At 39.1% G+C, this 21664-nt stretch overlaps 1 protein-coding gene across 5 annotated transcripts in view; it reads right to left on the reverse strand.

Annotated features, from left to right (window-relative positions):
- Nucleotides 1-5239: 5239 nt before the first annotated feature.
- The window catches only part of ACVR1 (activin A receptor type 1), a 118570-nt gene continuing 102145 nt past the window's right edge, over nt 5240-21664 (reverse strand). For all 5 annotated transcript variants that reach the window (XM_079131792.1, XM_079131789.1, XM_079131788.1 and 2 more), the window contains 4 exons: nt 21296-21571; nt 17329-17526; nt 7210-7340; nt 5240-6456 (listed from right to left, as the gene is read on the reverse strand). In XM_079131792.1, coding sequence (XP_078987918.1) covers nt 6322-6456; nt 7210-7340; nt 17329-17526; nt 21296-21571 — 740 coding nt within the window. In that variant the 3' untranslated portion in view covers nt 5240-6321. The remainder of the gene's footprint in view (nt 6457-7209; nt 7341-17328; nt 17527-21295; nt 21572-21664) is intronic.

Consider the following 21664-nt stretch of genomic DNA (forward strand, 5'->3'; position numbering starts at 1 on the left):
TGACAAAGGTGCAAAAATATTTGGAGAATAGATAGCTTTTTTAATAAAAGTTTCCATGAAAACTGTATTTCTACATGTGGAAGAATGAGACTGGACCCCGATCTCAAACCCTGCACAAAAGTCAAATTAAAGTGGGTTGAAGACTTGGGAATTAGACCAGAAACTTTGCACCTGCTAGAAGAAAACAAGACTAACACTTCATCATATTGGTGCAGGCACTGACTTCTTTAACAAGACCCCTAAAACTCAAGGAAGAAAACCAAGAATCAGTCAGTGGGATGCCACCAAACTAAAAAGTTTCTGGACAGCAAAGGAAAAGATCAAGAATGTGAAGAAATGGCCTACAGAAAGGGAAAAAATTTTGCCAGTTGCCCTTCTGACAGGGAATTAATATCCAGAGTATATAAAAAACTTAAAAACAATACCAAAATAACAAACAACCCAATCAATAAATGGGCAAAAGAACTAAACAGGCATTTCTCAAAAGAAGAAACATAAGTTGCCAACAAATACATGAAAAAGTGTTCCATATCTCTAGCAATCAGGGAAATGCAAATCAAAACAACACTGAGATTTCATCTCACTCCACTCAGAATGGCAACTTTCAAGATTACAAATAATAATAAATGCTGGTGATGTAGGGAAAAAGGTACACTCATACATTGTTGGTAGGACTATAAATTAGTACAATCACACTGGGAAGCAGTATGTAGATTCCTCAAAAACTAGGAATAAAACTACCCCATGACTCAGCTATCCCACTCCTTGATATTTATCCAAAATAACTATAGCAATACAGCTACTTCAATGTTTATAGCAACACGATTCACAGTAGTCATATTATGGAATCAGCTTAGATACTTAATAAATGAATGGATTAAGTTCTACTCAGCCACAAAGAAGAATGAAATCATGGTGCTTGCTGGTAAATAGATGGAAATGGAGCATATCATGCTAATAAACCCGACTCAGAAAATCAAGGGTAGAATCTTTGCTCTGTATGTGGAAGCTAAAGCAAAATAAGAGAAAGATGCATGCCCAGGGGCATGAGGGGATTGAATTATCATAAAGATATAGGGAAAATGAGTGGAGTAGAAGAAGGAGAACAACAGAGAGGGAGGATGGGAAAGTGAAGGAAATGTGAATTAATTTAACAGAATTACATTATGTGCATATATAAAAATACCACACAGGAAATTTCACCTTCATATGTGTGGGAAATACAAATCAAGGATGGACAAGTGGAGGAGCAAGGGGAGGGTCAGTGAAGTGGAGGGGAGCTGGGGAAGGGAAGGGGAGATGAGGAGAGGAAAGAAGACAGAAATGGAGTGGGTCAGACTGCATGCATGTATGATTTTGTCAGGATGAACCCACATACTATGTATAACTATAATGAGAAAGACAGAGAGAGAGAGAGAGAGAGAGAGAGAGAGAGAGAGAAAGGAAGGAAGGAAAGAAACAGTGAATGCCGGTCAGAGGACCCTCTGTTTCTTAGGCCTTCTCCCAGGTGGGGTTGTAAACTGGGAGGGGAGGATGGCAAGAGAGAGTCACAGGTAACCGAGCTTCTGGCTTAAAAACTTAAGAATCCAATTTTAGTTCTGTTTATAATTAGTTGATCAATCAGACTTTACTACTGTCTCACTCTTCTCATCTGTAAATTGGGGGTGTAACAATCATGCTACCCACTTTAGAAAACATCAGCAAAGCGGTAATAAGGGGATAATGCTTATATCAATCAGAGTCCACCAGGAAACAGGGCCACACCCATTTTTCCCTATTTTTTAATGCAGAGATAGTTCACTAGGTCTAACAGTAATCGGAAAAGGACCAAAATGACAACCTTAATGTTAGCATGGAGGAAGTGACGAGACAAGGCAGTCACACCCCTAAGCCTGGAGGAACAAATGAAGGGGGTGGAATTATTAGAATGGAGAGGTTTAAGAGCTGCGGCGCTGGGCTCTGCTGGTGTCTCTGAGTTTAGAGGTGGCTGGGACCCTGCCTTCCGAAGAGTGGACCCCAGTTGTTGGTGTTTAGTATCTATGAAGTGGGGGCATAATAAGGGCATACATGGGGGCATAATGTTTCTGCAAATATTAGAACAACTGCCAACTGAACTGAGACTCTTCTGCTACGAAAGGAACTACCACTGTCAAGGTCAAGAAGGGAGGCTGGGGTGATTCTGACAGAATGGGAAGCAACTGGCGGGGACCATGTAGGCTCCCTCCTGTGATCTCTGTGGCATAACCAAGCTGATGGAGTTGTAGCCAAAGCCTGAGGAAGTGGTGCATGAAAAGGGTGGGTTTTTAAAAATATTATTATTAGTGCATATAATTATTTAAAAAAAAATGGGTCTCTGTGAAAATTTCATGCATGCATATAACATCAAGGACAGGTTTTAAGAAGAGACAATGGGTTCATATATCTGGAATAATGCCTATGAAAAGTATTGTAAGAGCCTACCTGTGTTTTCTTAACAGATATTTTGATACAGGACATCTGTTATATTTGAAAACAACTCGGCGTGAGCTGAGGATGAAACTCAGTAGTAGAGCACTTGCTTAGCATGCACAAGGCCCTGGGTTTCATCCCTGGGACTGCAGAAGAGCAGAAATTACAACAATAACAAAAACTTGGCTATGTGTGCCTCTAGTCTTAGTGCTCCAGAAGTTGATGTGGCAGGAATGATTTGAGCCAGGAGTTTGAGAATAACCTGGGACACATAGCCTGTCTCAAAACCAGAACAAATAGGAGTCCTGGTTAAAAAAAAACAACTGAACAAATCAAATATGTCCTCACCTCAGAGCTCTCATGGGTGACCATGCAGCTCAGAGAATGTGGCCCAATGTCAAACGAAGGTAGATGTCACCTTTACAAACTGATGTGTGGCCAGAGAAGACTCTGGTTGTGGAATCAAAAGGTCTAGCCCTGGCATATCAGCAAGCCTCTAAGGGCCTCAATTTCCTCACTGGACACTCAGATGGCATGAATCAACATAAACCTGCTTTCCAGGAGGGCTTCCAGGTTCCCAGCCCCCTCCAATATGGAAATCTTAACTGGGGTTAGGTTTCAAAGTCAGTAAACAATTGGGGAACCAGATAGGGTCAAATGACTTAGAAATAAGACCAATTTGAGTCCCTCATGTAACATGTTGGTCTACACAGCCAGATCATCCTCCAGAGTTGAAGCAGCCAGGCTCCAAGAGTGACTACCAGATGAAGACATCATTGATTATTCAAGGTTGCATAAAAAATGATGTGAACCACTAAATTCTAGACTCACACTTAGTCAGCACATGGGAACTAAGACCTATTTGTTTCTATCTCGGAGCTTCTTTTCACTTGGGTTCTGCAGTCACTAAGGAGAACCGCAAGAGCTATTTAAACTGTCGCTTACTGGTTCTCTCCCTTTTGTTTCTTTGTTTTGTTGAAATGTGTACAACACCCACCAGAATGACTAAAATGGAAAAGAAGACACTACTAAGTACTATTGAAAATGCAAAACAACCAGAACTCTCATACATGGCTGATGGGAACATACATTGAACAACCCTGTTTAAAAATGAATTGATAGCCAGGTGTGGGGGTACACACCTGTAATCCCAGCAACTCAACAGACTGAGGCAGGAGGATCACAAGTTTGAGACCAGCCTCAACAACTTAGCAAGGCTCTAAGCAATTTAGCAAGATCCCGTGTCAAAATAAAAAGGGCTGGGGATGTGATTCAGTGGTTAAAAACCCGTGGGTTCAATCCCCAGTACCCACCCCCCAAAAAGACTGGTAATTATCTGAAGTGGAACACATGCCATATCCTATCACCCAGTGATTCCACTTGTGCATACACATATACTGCATGATTCCATTTATAAGGGGTTCCAGAATAAGCAACATAACCTATGATTCCATTTATAAGGGATTCCAGAATAAGCAACATAACCTACCAACTCTGGTTGGTAGAGTTCTGAGGTGCTTGTAGTGCTTGGCTTCTTGACCTGAGTGCTATTTCCATGGGTGTAACCAATTTAGAAAAACTTTTTTCAAAAATTCATCAAGCTGTATCCTTTTACATGTGTTTTTGTGTACTTTTATGTAAATATGAAATACTTTAATACAAGTTAAATGTGACTTCCTTCCAATTATGAATATATATGCAAAAGAACTGAAACCAAGAAACTAAGAACCCACTAGCTCATGGCAGTGTTATTTGTAACAGTCAAATGTGGAAGCAACTCAAGTGTCCACCAATGGGTGAATGAATGGTTGGATAAACAAAATTTTGTATATGCACATATGTAATATTATTCAGCTTGAAAAAGGGAAGAAATTTGGACATATTCTACAATGTGCATAAACCTTGAAGTTATTATGCTACATGAAATTAGTTGGTCTCATAAAAGGATAAATACTATATGATTCCACTTGTATAGGGAAATTAAAATGGCCAAACTTATAGACAGAAAACAAAATGATGGGAGAAGTAGGTGAATAGCTAGCACTTAACAGGTACAGAGTTTCAGTTTTACAAGATGAAGAGCTCTGTGGATGGATGACGGAGAGAGTTGCATAACAACGTGAATGTACTTAACACCACTGAACTGTTTACTTAAAATTTAAGATAGTAAATTTTATGTGTACCAGGAATTAAAATTTTGATTTAAAAAATTAAATGTGACTCTACTACATACCCTACGAATAAGTGCATGCTAATGAACTGATTGACTTCCCTCTGGAGAACATTCTAGAATTTTCACTTCTCTTCTCTTTTTGGCCTACTCTAGTCCTTGCCTTTTTAATCCTGCTGTGCACAAGAAGTAAAAAGAGCTAAGAATGGGTTTTTCTAAGCACCAGGGTAAGATGCGTAACACTGGTCTGCATGCACTTGGATCTTCAAAAAAATGCCTTGACGTTTTTCTTCACTTTTATACTCACCACCACCTTGTGATAAATGATGACTATATGGATGGATAAACAAAATCTTATATATACATACATATGTCAGAGAAGCTTGTTATCATCAACTTGGGAAAACTGAGAGGAAAAACAACAGACAAAAGATAAACATAAAACCCAAATTTCCAATATCAAATTCAAGGAGTAAGAGATCCTCACAGTACCCTCAGGTTCATTACTTGCCTTGGAAAGCAAATGCAATTTTCAAATTAGTTTTGTGCCTCTATCGCTCCCATAAGAAAACACATTATATAACACAGATCTTCCTTATACGTTGAAAATAATTTCACTGATTGACTTGAAAACAGTTTATTTAATTTATACAAATAACTACTAAATACAAAAAGTAGATTAAAACAAAATAGTTATTTTTTTCTGGCAGAGTTTAAATGCACATAATGGATAATTCCGAAGAAAATGCATTTTCCCCACAGCGTTCAGGACTAAAATTCTACTGAAATCTTTGCTTCTAAATCAGTAATATATTCGGTGGTGTCACATGGGTAATGACTAAATACGTTCTGCATAAGAACTGAAAAAAAGTTACAGTCTACACACATACAAATGTGAAGCACTTAAAATGTGAATTTAACTGATAATAAAAGAAAATGTCCATTTCAGAGTATAGTGTTAAAAACATTTCAGTAATAAAATCATAAGACCACATAAAAATAAGCTTTAACATACGCACAAGCAGTTTTGTAAAAACTGTTAAGTGCACAAGTAATAAATAATTTGCAAAGTTGTGTATAAACAATTCCTAATGTTCGGCATCGTTGTAAACATCAGCACATGTGTAAAATGCAGCAAAGTCTGACATTACATTTTGTTTTTGCCAAATTGAATTCCTATTATCCAAAGACAGACCAGTGGAGTACACAGCCAAAGTTTTGGCAAGTTGGGTCTTTAAAATTAAGAGTAACAGTGCAAGTAAGGAATGCAAAGAATTCCTAGTGCAATAAAGAAGAGAAGCACAGGCAATATTGCTGATTAAAAATTCACCACCTCCTCGAGTTTCCCGTGGGGAGTGTCTAGGAGACCTGTGAAAGATATGCAAAGCCACTGTCTTAATGCCCAGATCTCTTTTAGGATTTCTCTGTGTTCCTCCAGTTCCCTACCTTTGCAACAGTATCTGTCCACCATTAGTCTTTGCAGTGTGAACAGTTCGCGAAATGCCCAGTTCACAGTCATTGAGCGAGGTTGGGGTGGTTTTGGTGTCTCCCCAGCACATGGCTGGGTGAGATGTCTGCCTCGTCAAAGTGGCCACTGAGGGAGGGAGACAAATGAGTTCTGTTCTGACAACCAGGCAGGCCAGCATTAGGTCCCAGCTGGACAATGACAACATCAAATCATCCTTCTTGACACCATGAAAATGTCAACAGTCAGTTTTCAATTTGTCCAGGGAATTATCAATTTTGGTCAGAGTCTTTTTGATACGCAGAGCTGTGAGTCTTGCAGATGGATTTTGATACCAGCATTCTTTCATCAGCTTGGCCAGAGAGGTTAATGTCTGAGAAGAGAAAGAACAAAGACCACAGTGACAAATTGGCTTTTGAGTGGCAACAGAAGTGGGGCAGAGGTCATGTCAACTGTTTTGAAGAACTCTGCAGGTCGGGTGAAGTTGAAGGGATGTTATTGCCATTTTCTTTAAACAAACAGTCAAGGCTTTAACCAATGATAAAGTTACTCAAGGGTTTCTTGAACTCTGTCCTTTGGACTCTTAATACTACCAACTTAACCTTATTAGGCAAATCATACAGACCCCTTGATGGATCTATGGACAATAAAAGCAATAGTACTAACCTGGAGATAACAGTGTGATTTGCAAATAGGATCACTTCTCAAAGTCCTAGATCTGCTACTAGTTATGTGTAGCAAGATAGGCTCTACAGCACTGAGGAGCTTATTTGGAATTTTTGGTAAACAGAGAGGAAGAGGAGATGAAAAGCATCGCTCCAGATCTCAATACAATCACATGGGTTATAGAGGCAGTGATGTGTCTCCTAATCCTTGGTCAATCAAAAAAAATTTTTTTGAAGATTATCACTCGTTAGCAAGCCCTACTAGGAAGGGCTTCTTAAAGAACAAGACAATTTTCCAAATCTGTTCAGTTATGCTCAAAGAGCCTTCTACATAAAATAGGGAGGAAGAGTAGTCAATATAGAGTGCAGATGACTTAGATACTAAAGACCTGCTGAAATCAAGAGCAAGCAAATCACAAGCAGCCAAAATAGCTCTAGAACCAAGAAACCAGCACTCTCACCGGGTCTGAGAACCATCTGTTGGGTATGTTTGGCCTCTGTTGATCCACACAGACTACTTTCCTCATATCTTCAAAACTTGGGTCATTGGGAACCACATCGTAGAATGGTGGCTTGTAGTCTTCCACTATACCTGCATATGGGACAAGAATTGTGCTGGGTTAGCAAGATAGTAAATGTACCCCCAGGATTTTATTGATGAGTGTCACAAGTCAGAATGTGACAGGATAAAATTCTAGTCACCTTCCTCATACCTCTAGCAGTTCTGGAAGCTACAAGGAGGTCCTAAAATACATGAAGAAGAAGGCAATAACTACATACCCTGTAGGGAATTGGAGAAAGAATAATAGAATAATTGTTAGAAGAAAAATAAATTTCTCATATAATCATGAGTATACAGTGTATACAAACAGCTCTGCATTGCCTAATAAGAATGGATTGACCTAAAACAAAAATTCCTCTGGTCATCAGAGAGGAACAAGACACCTCTAAAAAGTACATAAATCTAGTCATTTTCACCCATAAATAGAAGTAAAAAGTTGTCCTCAAAATAGAATTAGAGGCAAATAAATTAAGACCATCACCAAAATAAGTCTTTCTGTTATGAATTATTTTGTAATAAGAATCATTGTTAAAAAATAATCCTTCCCACTAGGAGGGATGCCAATAATGTAATACTGCATTTCCTTGTTCATCTATTCTACATGCAGTGAGTACCCTCTAACTACCAGACACAACTCTATCAATTACTCTCAGATTGAAGGCACAGAATAAACTGTAGAGAGAACAGCCATTGGGAAGGCAAAGGCTCAGTGAAGAAAGATGAACTCCTCCCTTATCCCCAAGCAAACATCAAAGTGACCACTTTCAGCATCTATTCCTGAATGATTTCCCATGGCTTAGAAACCTTTTCCAACAAAATTATGTAATTCCTTCCTTTTATCAAAGAAGAATAATTCCACAAATAGAGAAATTTAAAACTTCATCATTTGGAATTGGAAATTTGATTCTTCCCCTCATTGAGATGAAACCAAAAACATCTATTCTTTCCTTTCCCTCTATCAAAGACTTCGGCAGAGCAGTCAGTGGATAACTTGGCTTCCAGCTCTCTCTCCCTCCTCCATGTAATTTATTTCTCCTCCTAAATACATAAGGGGTTGTGGCAGAGGACAGAAGGAAGCTGTACATACAGTTATGATTAAGTTTTCCTAGTTCCTACTAGTTACCCGAAAAGCTTCAATCCCCTTTTCGTTTATCAGAGAAATTACCTAGTAGTAAGAAATTACCTACCATTCTTGCAAACCTCATATAAATACAAACCACTTATGCAGAAGATTAGATATGATAAGGAGCATCTGTTCAAGAAATACTACAGATTTTTTTTAAAACTTAACAAATTCAACTAAAGAGTTTATTTTTAAAATAGAAAGTTGTCTAAATTGTATTTTAAAAAATTCTAGTTGGTACCCTTCTTACTTCTGAATCACTTAGCCCATTGCATAGCTGCACTGTAATGTGTCAGTCACTAGGCTAAAACCTTCCCTGACAAATCATGACCAGTCCACATTGGGCATCAACCACAGCTAAAAGAATACCTGGAGCATCTCATCTCGGAGGCCTTATCTGCTTCTCATACAAGGATCCCAGGAAGCATTTAAATGGAAATATTTTACTTCTTTTCAGTACTTGGAGACACCACCTAAAACACACTGGATATGGACCTGCACCTTTGCCAGGACATATGAGTGCATTTATGGGAAACAAAGATATGCTTTTCACCATCTCTCGATTTTTCTGCAGGGACACATTTAATAACTTTGCTTAATTCCTTAAAATTCTCACATGATAGCTATTTGGGGTAACATGCCCAGTGAGTGTTGCAAAGGGTTATGTGAATGCAAACAGTAACACGAAGTTGGATTTTTCTATAAAGGCAAAATAAAATAAGATGTGGTTTAAAACATAAGATTTCATGATGGCCAATAATGAACATCACTCTGCAAAGTTGAAGTTTTCCCTTATGTTTCTATTTCCCACATTTTAATCTTATTAAATGCCCCTTGCTTGTAGGAAAAGTCAAGTTCAAAAAGAAAGACCCTGTAATTGATTATGCCTGGGACTTAGTTCCGACTCTGTTTCTTCAACAGTGGTTGACTCTGGCTAGGCGCTCTGAAATAAAATAAACCTGCGATTAAACTACAGCAATCACTTAGAACTCCCTCTAGTCAAGGAAAGCAATTTCTATTAGTCAAAAGTACATTATACCTACTATGTGTGGAATGACATATTAAATGCTGAGGATGAAAAAGTTTAAGTCATGCTCTTATTTTTGAAGGACTTCAAATTCTAGTGGAAGATCAACATAGTCCCTTTCTTTCCTTAGATGATGGTTTCTTTGTTGTTGTTGTTGTCTTTCTTTCTTTCCTTTCTTTTCTCTCTCTCTCTCTCTCTCTCTCTCTCTTTCTTTCTTTTTTTTTGTACTGGGATTGAACCCAGGACACTTAACCACTGAGTCACATCCCCATCCCTTTTTAAATTTTTTTTTCCTTTTGAGACAGGGTCTCATTATGTTGCTGAGTCTGGTTTCAAACTGGCAATCCTCCTGCCTCAGCCTCCCCCTCCCTGGCCACTAGGACTACAAGCATGCACCACTGTGCCTGGCAATCATGGCTCTCTCGTCAAAAAGAACCTTGAAACCTTTTTCATCCCACAATTTATATCCTGAAAGGCAAAAGTAGAATTACTATATGTTTGCTTGTTAGCTCAAACACTGACTCAATAACCATGTGATCCTTTAAATTCTGTGTATCAAAAGTTGTACTTGGCTGTAGGCATACAAAATTGAAATGATGTGGTGTTGGTGCCGAGGAGCAAGGTAACAGGAGAGGTGGATAAAATGAAATGATAAACTTGTGTTGGAGACAGGTGCCATAAGATGGGGGGGCAGAGAAAAACCCATCTGTATGGTTTACTAAGTATCATCTATAAACTGCCACAAGAGTACAATGAGCTCTCGAGGACCCAGGGGTTGGGTACCCAGAGATACACAATTTATGAGGAAGCACAGAGGGGTGAAGAAGAAAAATTTACCATGGAGAAAGTCTATTCCAGGCAGAGGGAGAGTGGGGCAGGGAAGGATGACAGTGAGCCTCCAATGCTGGCGAGCTGAAGGGGAGATTCCTAGGGGTGAGATGGGGCACAGGCTGGTGGGGAGCTGAGAGGAAGAGCCAGAGTAGGTGGGAGGTGAGGCCAACCGTGAGGTGACTGTTGTCAGAGGTAGGTAGTGACTGACTGACTCTTCCCGTTTCTGCCAAAAAATGACAAACAATCTGGGTAGCCAGGCAAAAAAAAAGTGAACTGTAAGTCCTATAAAGGCAGCCCCCAATGAGCAACTGCCAAATCGTGAGCCAGCAAAGATGACAGCACGAATTCAGGAAAGCAACTAAAAATATGAAGTGCTTCAAGTGCCAAAGGAGTGGTACAAACAACAAATGATATAGGGATGCAGGGGAAGAGGAGCTGTAAACGCTAGTCAAGAAAGGAACAAATAGCCTGGCTGGTCTTCCCATCAAGGTGGCTGCTGACTCAAAGTGGCCAGAGGAAAGCAATCAGAGAAATTATTCATAACTACACCCCTCAACTTTTGGCATGTGTAACTAATTTATACAACCTCCCCCACCCCCCGGGCATATGTTTAATTGAAAGGTTTTGGGTTTTTTGTTTGTTTGTTTGTTTGTTTTGTTTTGTTTTTTGAGGGATATCTATCTTTACCAATCAATATCCCTACCACTAATAGGCTGCATGGCTCTGAGTAGCCCCTCAGTCGTCATACTGTCATTTTCCAACACTTTTAAAGTACACATCACAAAGCTCATGTGCAAAACAAGAATACCCTCAACATGTCCTCTGAAAACAATGAAAGGCCATTTGTCCAGAAACAAGACCTCCCATGTGATCCTGCCTCCAAGGCCTTGAACCAGACAGCCATCTTCTCCCCTTCGACAGATGCGTGTCACACATCTTTCTGTTTCACACCCTACCATCCCATCCTTCATCATATTCCATTGTCTCCAGCAGGATCTTCAGGAGAAAACTGAAGGTAAGCGCACCATGTCCCTCCTCTGTACGGCGTCCACCAGTATTGCCCATAGGAGGCTGCCCACTCCCCACCACAGCCCTTCACACACCTGGGCATCTGCTACACTAAAAAGGCTCGCACTTCCACTGAAGGGGTGTCTACGGACTTGCCGTAGCTCTTATTTTTGCGTAGCATACCAATTATCATTGTAGTCTGATTCTATTTCTCATGCCCACTTGCACCTCACACCTTCACAAGCTCACCCAGCTGAGCTCTGGTTCAACCCTTTTCTGATTTGGTTCATGCCTTCTATCCTCTGAGCAGGCCCTCCAACTCCCACAACTCCAGGGTCCCAAGGTTCAGTGCTCACCCTTTACTCGGGCACCTCCCTGTGTACCCCAACTGTAACAGTGCAATCTACTGAAAATTTGTTATAGCTGCAGGTATGTCCATACAGAGAGCTGCTGTGGCTGAAAATTCTTCAGAGATTAGCTGAACTAAGGCTACTTTGGAAAGAAAAAAAGAGGATTTGCTTTCAGGGAAGATGATAAGTTAAAACAATGTTTCTTCTAAGGGTGGCATGTGGGACACTTCGATGTAGTTGAAGGACAAAATCTTTTTATCTTACTAATTGCATATTTATTTGCATCACTGTCTTCCATTTTATGCCATGGGACAGTGGTTTTCTGATTCTAGTGGTAATATAATTTCCTTTCAAAACAAAATTCAAGTTTGAAACAAGTCAATTTGAAAGAAAAGATTACATAAATAGTGATACAAGTGGAAAATGGGTATGGGAAAATCATGAAGGTAGCATGTGTATGGGTGAATCTTGGGAACATGGAGTTTACAGAAAGACATTCTTCCTATTGAGACAGGGCTCATAGAGGTGCATCTAATACTTGTGTTACTCCACCTGACATGCCTTACAAGAGAATGTCAAAATATTTTTCATGACACAGCATACATAAAAAATGGTTAGTGAACATATAGCGAAGGGCTAGTCGCAGCAGAGGGGAAGACAACTGAGAGTTCTGGACCTGGTGGCCCTGACTCACTGCCAGGGGGGTCAGAGAATCAGTACAGTACCTGGGGCATCCAGGAGTCCCACAACAGGTAGCCCTTTCTGAAACAGAGATGGAGCTGGGAGGGCAGCTCTGCTCCTTGCTAGGTAGAGTAAGGTTGTGAGAGCTATGTCCTCACCCCACTGCTTCTCAAAGTCAAAACCTACTGCCTCCTTGGGAATCCATACTAAAATTATAAAACTAATTAATTTTAAAATTAATTAATTAATTTCCATGACTAAGATTCTCATAGATGCAATATAGCAAAAGTTCATGATTTATCAATTACTAAGAAGTCAGATTTAACTAAAAATATTTAACCATTAATGTACTGAATTATCACAGGGGTGGACAAAATGCCTAGGAGAGTTGCCAGCTGTTCCCTGAGTTGGTCTTACCCCAAAATGTAGAGATTCAGCTCCACAAGAGCTGTAGACATTTGGGAGCTATGAAGCCCTTATAAGAAGAAGGTGCCATTCACTAGATGCTAGGGCTATTATGAGGTTTCAAGATGCTGATGTTTGTCTTGGTGAAGGACTGCTCTCAAGAGCCAATCAGGGAAGAGACTAGTGGGCAGTGAACAGCATCCAATGAAATTCTGCTGCCTTCCGGTTATTTTGGCATGAGGTCAGCTGACTGCCCACCTCTGTTCTGGATCTCTAAATCAGGGATGAGGAATTCCAGAAAATTGATGGGAAAAAAATTCTTTCTCCACCTCACCTCCATATTCCTTACCCCAGTTGCTTACCTAAAAGTTAAAACAAAAGAACAAAAGAGCTGAAATCGCTTTGATGAATATGAAAAAATTTTCCCTAGTATGATTCAGCTATTTGTTCAAACCTTAATATATACTAAAGTAGTCAATTAAAATCATGAAACATGTTGGATATTAAGTTGCTGAAGAAGTGAGAGTTGTCATGGTTTCCATACACAAGCCCATTGTGCTTAGGAACAGAAGCACACGTGGTTCCCTGGCAAGCTCAAGATTAATTAGAAGAGGTTTCTCCAAAATAAGTGTGCCAAACATAAGCTTATTCTAACAAGAGTTTCCTAGTCCTCATCCCAGAAGAGGTGCAGCTTGGCCAGCAAGGGTTTTTCTGTGAGACCCAAACAGTTTTCGACACATTGAACACTGCATTTCATCACAAAATAGTCAAAGCCAGTAAAACAGTGTCTTCCCATGGGCAGGAAAAAGGGGAAGCGAAGGTCATGTCCAGGCAAAGTGCTAGCACAGTGAGAAGCAGAAAAGGGGTGTCAGAGGTCTGCAAGCTCCAAGAAACTTGCCCTTCTGCAAAGTAAACAAAAAATGAATACCAAAGCACTCTCTCTACGCCAGACACACACCAGGTGGTTCACCTATACGACCTTATTTAATCATCAACCCTTTTATGTGGATGTTACCTACCTTTTTCAAGTGATGAAACTAATCTAAGTGATTGGGTCAAAGAGCATGATCTCAGAACCCAAAGTGTTACCGATTCCCTTTTGTTGCCTCCAGTGGGCCCAGGAGAAAGAGTGCTCAGCTCTGGAGAGTACAGCCCAGCAGGCGCTTGTGTAAGGTGACATTTCTAGAGACCCAGAGCAACGGAAGACAGAAAAGTCCATTTCAATAAGCCCTGTAACCACCAAACACCAGAGAAACAGATCTGTCCTGTCTTCTACAGGTATGTGCCTGCATAATCTGGGTACACTGCCTTCTGAAGTTTTCTATTCCGAGTTATGTATATGTGGAAGGGAATGGTGGCATCAAAGCTTCTGACCTTCGAGCTACTAAAGTTCTGGGGCTAGGGCCCAGCACTGTGCTTCTCAACAAGCTCTGTTCGTGATTTTAGTGCACACTTCAGTTTCAGAACCACTGATCTAAGCAAACCCCTACCTGAAGTTCATACAGATATTCACACAGGAGAAGCGAGAAAACAGTTTTCTTTCCCACCAATTCCAAATTCAGTGTCAAACTAACACCACAAGTAAATTCCAAAAGACACTATTGAGAAATGTTCACCTGTGAAAATGGACTTAACTCTCATTTCCTGTACAGAAACAGCATGAGGTTTATTATTAGTAGAAAATAAATATACGATTCCAATAAAAATACTACATATTTTTATGCTCATTGTTCACTTGAGGATCATATTGCTCCAAGAGAACTACCTGGTCATCAATTTTTATAATGGACTCTGAAACTCAAAGGATGCATAATTATAATAACCTTCTTAATATAAGATATTCACATATTTAAATGAGGCACATTTTATATACAATAATTTCAAAATCTATATTCCTTTAATGATAGTACCTAAAGCTGGTAAGAAAGTAAAATAGGTACATCACACCCTGGGGTGAGAAGAATATTGTAAATTAGAACAGCTTTAAGGGAAAGCAATTTGGCAATGTGTTCCAAATCATAAAAATGTCCATACTCTTTGACCTATTAAGTCTGCTTCTTTTCAGATTAGGAACAAATTCCCCAAATGAAAAAGTGATGTGCACAAAAATGTCTACTCTAGGCCCCAAATGGGAAGACAGGATGTCTAACAATATGGAAATGGATAAGTTAATAAAATATCATGTGACCATTTAAAACAAGAACAGGGGCTATCTGACAATGTAAAACCCACACATAAGTGAAAAAGATGACATAGATTTGCATTTGTATGATTACAACTGAGTTTAAAATATGGATGCAGAGAAGTGCAAAGAAAAGTGAATGCTAGAATCTGAAAGCAAAATTTTCCTGTTTTTCTTTCTACTCACTTTTCCTGTTTTAGGGGAGTAGTATTAAAGTACTAATTTTAGTAAAATAGGTTTTCAAGTGGCATGGGACACCATTAAGTCTGAGTTTAGATAAACTGATTTGTAGCTGGCAGGTGGGTGGTGGTGCTGGTGGTATGTGCAGAGAAGAGGAAGGACCATAGAAAGAGAAGAGAAAATATCAAATGAGTCATTGCCAAAAAACAACAGCTGATTTAAAATGAGAAATAAGATCCCCTTACTCCTCCTAAAAATCAAACCACATCACAGAAGTTCAACCCACAAAATTTTAGGAAATAGCTAGCAGCTAAATGATGTAAAAAGGAGATCGATAAATCAAAAACAACCAAAACATTCTCCCTTCTACCATCCACAACTGTTTCTTCCAAAAATAATGTTAAACATAGGATCTAGCAAGCAAGCTAACATTTGTTGAGCTAAATTTTAAACGGATGACTCTGACTTCAAACTGACTACTATTAATCACAGCTGATCTTTAAAAGCCATTTGGGTCTATGCCTGTGACACAGGGAACCGGTTTGCAACATGAGTTCTTACAAAGTCTGGATCCTTAGTTTCTGCCAAGCAAGCCTGCTTGGCTCTGCGCCGCACGCCCACAGCTGGAAGTGCTACTGTGCTGGCCGTGGGATGCCAGCTTCCTCCTCATTTGGGGAAGTTCCCCATCACACAGTTTATTCTGAGACCAATCCTTCTCTACAGTCTCGGTAAGATAAACTTATCAGAGTTAGACGCCCCCCCCTCCCCGCCCACCAAATTCCAAGATGCTCAAGAATGACTGGAGAGGGGGGCAAGGAAATGAAACTGATGTGCAATTTCAGGCAAAGTTCAGAACTTCATAAATCAGCAAAATAAATCCCTCTGTCGCAAACAAGTCTCAAGGCGCTTCAATGGCACAAACTGCAAGGCCGTGGCTCTCTCAATTGAGAAATAATTACCAAGAAAATGCTCATGACTCCATAAAAAAAAAAAAAAAATACTTTGAAAGAAGAGTCAAGTTATAATCCTTGTATGTTTACTCTGAAACACATGCTTTAGTACTCTCAGAGGGTTCATTCAAAGCAGATACACTCTGCTTTCACACAAAAAGCTATCATGAAGGCATGCCAATTTTAATTATTATGCACTAAAACTATATTAAATTACCCAACTCCACTTCTTCTCCCACAAAACTTCCTAGTCTGGCTGTGTGGTCATGAAAATTACAATTATCCCAAAAATCTCAATCCTTAGAAGAAAGTATCCACAGAAGGTTGGATGGAGCACAGATGTTAGAGGCTTCATGCATTTTTCTCTCAAATACTTGAAATCTAGGATCAAAATGGATCACAGGAGGGTAAAATGTTAAAGTGTCTTTTAGAAATTAATAGAAATCTAAATATATGACATTTTCTTCTGTTTTCCTGGGTCAATTTCAGATTCATGCTCTGTGAAATAGGACTTCCAGTGGTGAAAATATGAAGAAGTTCGTCAAGCTGGTTCAAGAGATTCTGCTATAAAAAAACACAACTTTGTGGGTTGTTGGGGCATGTCCAATTTAAAAGCATATTTAGTGCTTTCTAAACACAAAGTACTTAAAGTCCAACTATGTATTCAAGATTGATTTGGGTACATAAAAGATAACAGTGAGAGCTGAACATAGGGATACAGGTTAAAAATGAGTGTCAAATGCACCCTTAAGTGCTAAGCAACACCATTTCATTAAACTACTTATAAACAGATCAACATAAGCCACTTATTGAGGGCTCCCTGAATTGAAATTGGACTCATGCAGAAAGTAGTGGCTTCTGAGTGTGAAAACCGAAACTTTTCTCAATAAGCCAATCCCAAGAAATGAAATTATCTAAAACAGAAGAATTCACCCTTAGGCTTACTTGAGCATTGTTCTCAAGTTAAACTTACCTTATGAGAAGAACCAAGAAGAAAGGAGAAATTAAAATAGGAAGAAATGAAATATGGACCAACCCGAACAACACCCAAGGTATAATTAGTCTCCCCCAGAAATATTGTTTCTCAACAGTCATTTCCTCTCATGCTTCAGACATGATGCCATGACAGTACACCTACTAGCCACAAGTCAGAGGTACACTTCCAGAGTTTCACAAGTATAATTCAAGGAAATAGGTGGGCTTGTGTCTTCCTCTTTGCCCTTTCAACAGTAGCAGTGTCAAGAGAATGGAGACAAGGACAATATCATATCAGATACCTACCATTGCTCACCATCCGCCTGGCCACTTCCCACAAAACAAGTCCAAAGGCCCAGATATCAACCCTCTTGTAAGAATCAAAGCAATCCACCTGGATGGTTTCATCTAAAACTTCAGGGGCCATGTAGCGCTTGGTGCCTACACGCGGATTGTTCCCCACATCAAGCTGATTGGTGCTCTGGGAATGCATGACTGCCAGGCCTAAAAGGAAGAAGACAACAGTGCAAATTAGCTCACTTCCTTTCTCACAGAGGCTTTGGAAGGATTTCAAACCAACCCCGATCAAAAGTGCCCTCTGGTGGTACAGGAGGTCACTGCTGCATTACACCCAGAAGAATTCCTGGAATACTTGGGGTGACTTTTGCAGTGAACGCAGGAAAGAAGATTAATGCTAGAAACATTATGGGGTTACTGGATTAATATACAAGCCTCTAAGGGACAAAAAGTTTTGGCAAATGGCAGACCAATATATTAAATCCATGAGGCCAGTGTTTGCAGTCCATAGGAAAACAGGCTCCCACGTTAAGTGAGAACCTCAAAGTGGCTTAATAAGTAAATTAAGCTCTCAAACTCCACTACCATTCCCACTAGTCTCCAAACATAAATTTCAAATAGTGTGAGACTGAGAATTTGAGGTAATTTGCCACCACACAAAGGCAGACTGCAACAGGCCCTGCTACATCCCTAAGGGGAGAGCTGCTCCTCTGAGCAAGAAGGCTACTAGGCCCACAGACCTCTCCCTGGAATCAGTGGAACAGATAGCATTAAACAGGACCTCCAGCCAGTATGCATCTCTCATGTTAAATGGCCTGAAACACTTAAACCAAGGCTCGTTTCCAAATTCCTCAATCAATGAGAGACCTGGCATTCCTCATTAGCCAGTTGGGATAGATGAATTCAGATATGGCTTCTTTGAGGATGAAATTACTTATTGATGCATATTCAGAACAACTGAAGATGATTCGTAACCTACTTGATCTAATGAAAAGTGCCAACATGGAACAAGATGCCCCTGTAAACCTGCATGATCCTAAGATCACCTGGAATTCCCTTAACTACCTGTTGAGAATGCTTCTCTTTCCACTTCGTGCCTCAGAATGTGTGGGATAATCACTCTATGTAATGCCAAGGAGGTAGCATATTGCTATCTCACCCTTAAAAATATTCACTAAAGCAGACTGGATCTTTTTTCTCCTATTTTTATAATTTACTGTAAGATTCTAGAGCCATCATGAACATTTCCCAAATCATATATGCCCCTCTGCCATTCCCAGAACCAGAGCTAAAATATCATAAATATAAAAAGGTGCACTTAAAAAAAAAAAAAAAAAACAACACATGACAGTAACAGCTGTGGTGCTTTTAAAATACATCTACAAGCTCTTTGAAACTTTTCCCTTCAAGAGGTGACCCTGAATTTTTCACCCCCATGAGAGTGGGCTGGACTACTCAAGAAAACATGACCAAAGGAGTGGATTGTGTCTTTAAAATTAGGACATAAAAGACATCAGGTAATTATAAAAGTCTCCTTGTTTGTTCTCATGGCTCTCAAATCATGTTATGAAGACCCTTAGCAGCCCTGGGGAGGGTCACAAGGAAGGAACTGGCAGTCATGTGGGTGCGCCATAATGGAACTGAATCTTGCAGCCTGGGTCAAGCCTTTCAGATGACTGCAGCCCTGACCAACAGCTTGACTGAACCCTCCACAAGACCCTGTGCCAGCACCACACTGCCAAGTCATTCTAAGATCCCTGATCCTCTAGGGGATGAGTGAGATGATAAAATTTCTATTGTTTCAAGCTGCTAAGTTTTAGAAAGAATTTGTTACCTACTAATGGATAATTTTTACACTAAAGAGACAAAACAACCAAATACAATATGTGAATTTTGTTTGGGAAAAAAAACAAAAACATTTGAAAATAGATATTAAATGATATTAGAAAATTATCAAGAATTGGTTATGCAGGAGATGCATTTTGAGACATTTTTAGGGGATATGTTTGAGGTCTTCAGGAGAAAAGTGTGCTGTCTTCAACATATTTTCAAATAGGTTAGCAAAAATACAGACACAACCATATACGGATAAGGCAAATGTGGCAAAATTTTTGAATTTAGATATTGAGAATTTTAAGTGATCACTATACTATTCTCTCAATCCTTATGTGTGTTTGAATTTGTTACAATAAAAAGTTCAAAAAAAACCAAATGGAATGCTACTCTTTTAGCGGTATTAATAATAGAACTATTTCTAATGAGTGAGCCTTAATTTCTGAGTATAATGTAAAAATTATATACTAATTATGGTCTTCTAAGAGCTGTTTCCCATACATTATCAATCCACTGAATAACAACATCTTAGTACAGACTTTTAAATCACCTAGTGTATCTAACTGGAAGGCTGCAGACCAAACAAACTATAGCTGAAGAACTTATTGCACAATGCCCCCACGCTTTTCCCTACAAGTCCCATATCCTAAAGCCAAGAGCTCAATTTATCCATCCCTCCAAGTCCACCAGATTATAACAGCAGGGACCATTTGAATCCTTATTACTAGCCAGGCAGTGATGATAATATCTCAATCTTATCAGAATCCTGTGAGGTAGGCCTACTTGTCTTTTAGTTATATAAGTAACACACGTACATGCAATGATCCAAGTTTCCAACAGTACTAAGTACAGGATGAGGCAGAAGTACAGCCCTTGGGCTGACACTGCTTGCACAGCGACACAGACTCAGGCAAAAACACAAGGTAAATAAAAAGGAAAGTCAGAATTTAAACCCAAATTACCCTAGCACCAAGAGATACAACACAAGCCATAAGCATCTTCTATATCACATTGAAACTGCCTGCAAAAATCATGTACGCACTGCAAAATAATTTCTCAACCAAAAGAGAATGATTTAAAGGGATTCAAAGGAAGTGAAATTTCCTAACATGTTAAATCCCTTGTGTTTAAAACCAAACAACAAAATAATAATGAGTTTTATTATTGTTATTATAATTAAAGCTAATTTTGCCTAAACCTTTATCAGTCTAACAATAACTGAAATGTGATAAACCATTTTTTTAATCAAGTAAATAGGACTCTCAATAGTCCACTGAAATGAATAACCACTATTATAACTCAGTTTTATTAGCACAATTATTCAGTCAATATTATAGGGGTCTAGGATGAATACAGTCTTATATAAAATGCCACAGTACAAGGAAATAATCTTATTTATAATATAAAGCAATAAAAACTACACTGAGAATTACCCTACCACCATAAAAGTGAGATATTCTAGTAGAATAAAATGAACTATTTTGCTCATTCTCAAATTGATAATTTTGTCTTAGTTATAGAATGATTTTAGAAAACATCTTTAAAGATATTTCTCATTTCACAGAATATTTAACCGTGAGCCAACTTCATGTGAAGGTTTTCAAAATCAGTATGTGCCATTATTAGTTGCCTCTGGGGTGGGACAGTGCCTGGCTGAGTCTGAGGTGACTTTCTAGAGTAACTGAAAGTGTCAACGGAGATTTGGGTTTTATAAAATTTGTCAAAACTCTAAAAATGCACATAAGATCTGTGTATTTAATGATATATCAATTTTGCCTGAAAAAAAAAAAAAAAGGGCCTCTTGGTAAATGGTGTACTAGTATTTATAAATGTGAAGTCACTAGAAGAAACTACCTGCAAAAAGCAGGCAGTTTACTTTGTGGTGTTATCAGACTAAAAACTGATGAATAGAGAGGTGGATAGACATGTGATAAAGCTTAAAGAATATGAAAAGCTTAAAGAATTTTCTCATAAATGGGAAAATCCAGGTTGTGGGCATGCGTTTATTGATTTTAAAGTTGTTTCAACTTTTTGGTATGTTTGAAGTTTTTCATAATGATAGGAGAAAAGTACTGCAATCTACTACACACAGGAGAAAACAGAAGTAAAAATGGTAATTAAAAAATGCTTTTTTTTAAATTACCCAAATCTGCTATGCAACACTGTCCATTCTTCTTCACCAGGATGTTTTTGCTCTTTAAATCTCGATGGGCAATGGCTGGCTTCCCTTGGGTCCCAAATATCTCTATGTGCAAATGTGCAAGACCACTAGCTATGGACAGCACTATTCGAAGGCAGCTAACTGTATCCAGAGTAGTGAGCTGAAGATAGTCATACAACGACCCCATCTCATGGTAATGTGTGATCAACCATAACTGGGTACTGGAGTGTCTTGATGTCATGTCTGAAGCAATGAAACCTGGAAAGAGTAAGAACAAAATTAGACATGTGAGCATTCCATAACTTTTCATACTCAGAAAATGACTTACACAGTAGGAATCATCTGCAACAA

The sequence above is a fragment of the Sciurus vulgaris genome (genome assembly GCF_902686455.1).
Source record: "Sciurus vulgaris genome assembly, chromosome: 3".
Lineage (NCBI taxonomy): Eukaryota > Metazoa > Chordata > Mammalia > Rodentia > Sciuridae > Sciurus > Sciurus vulgaris.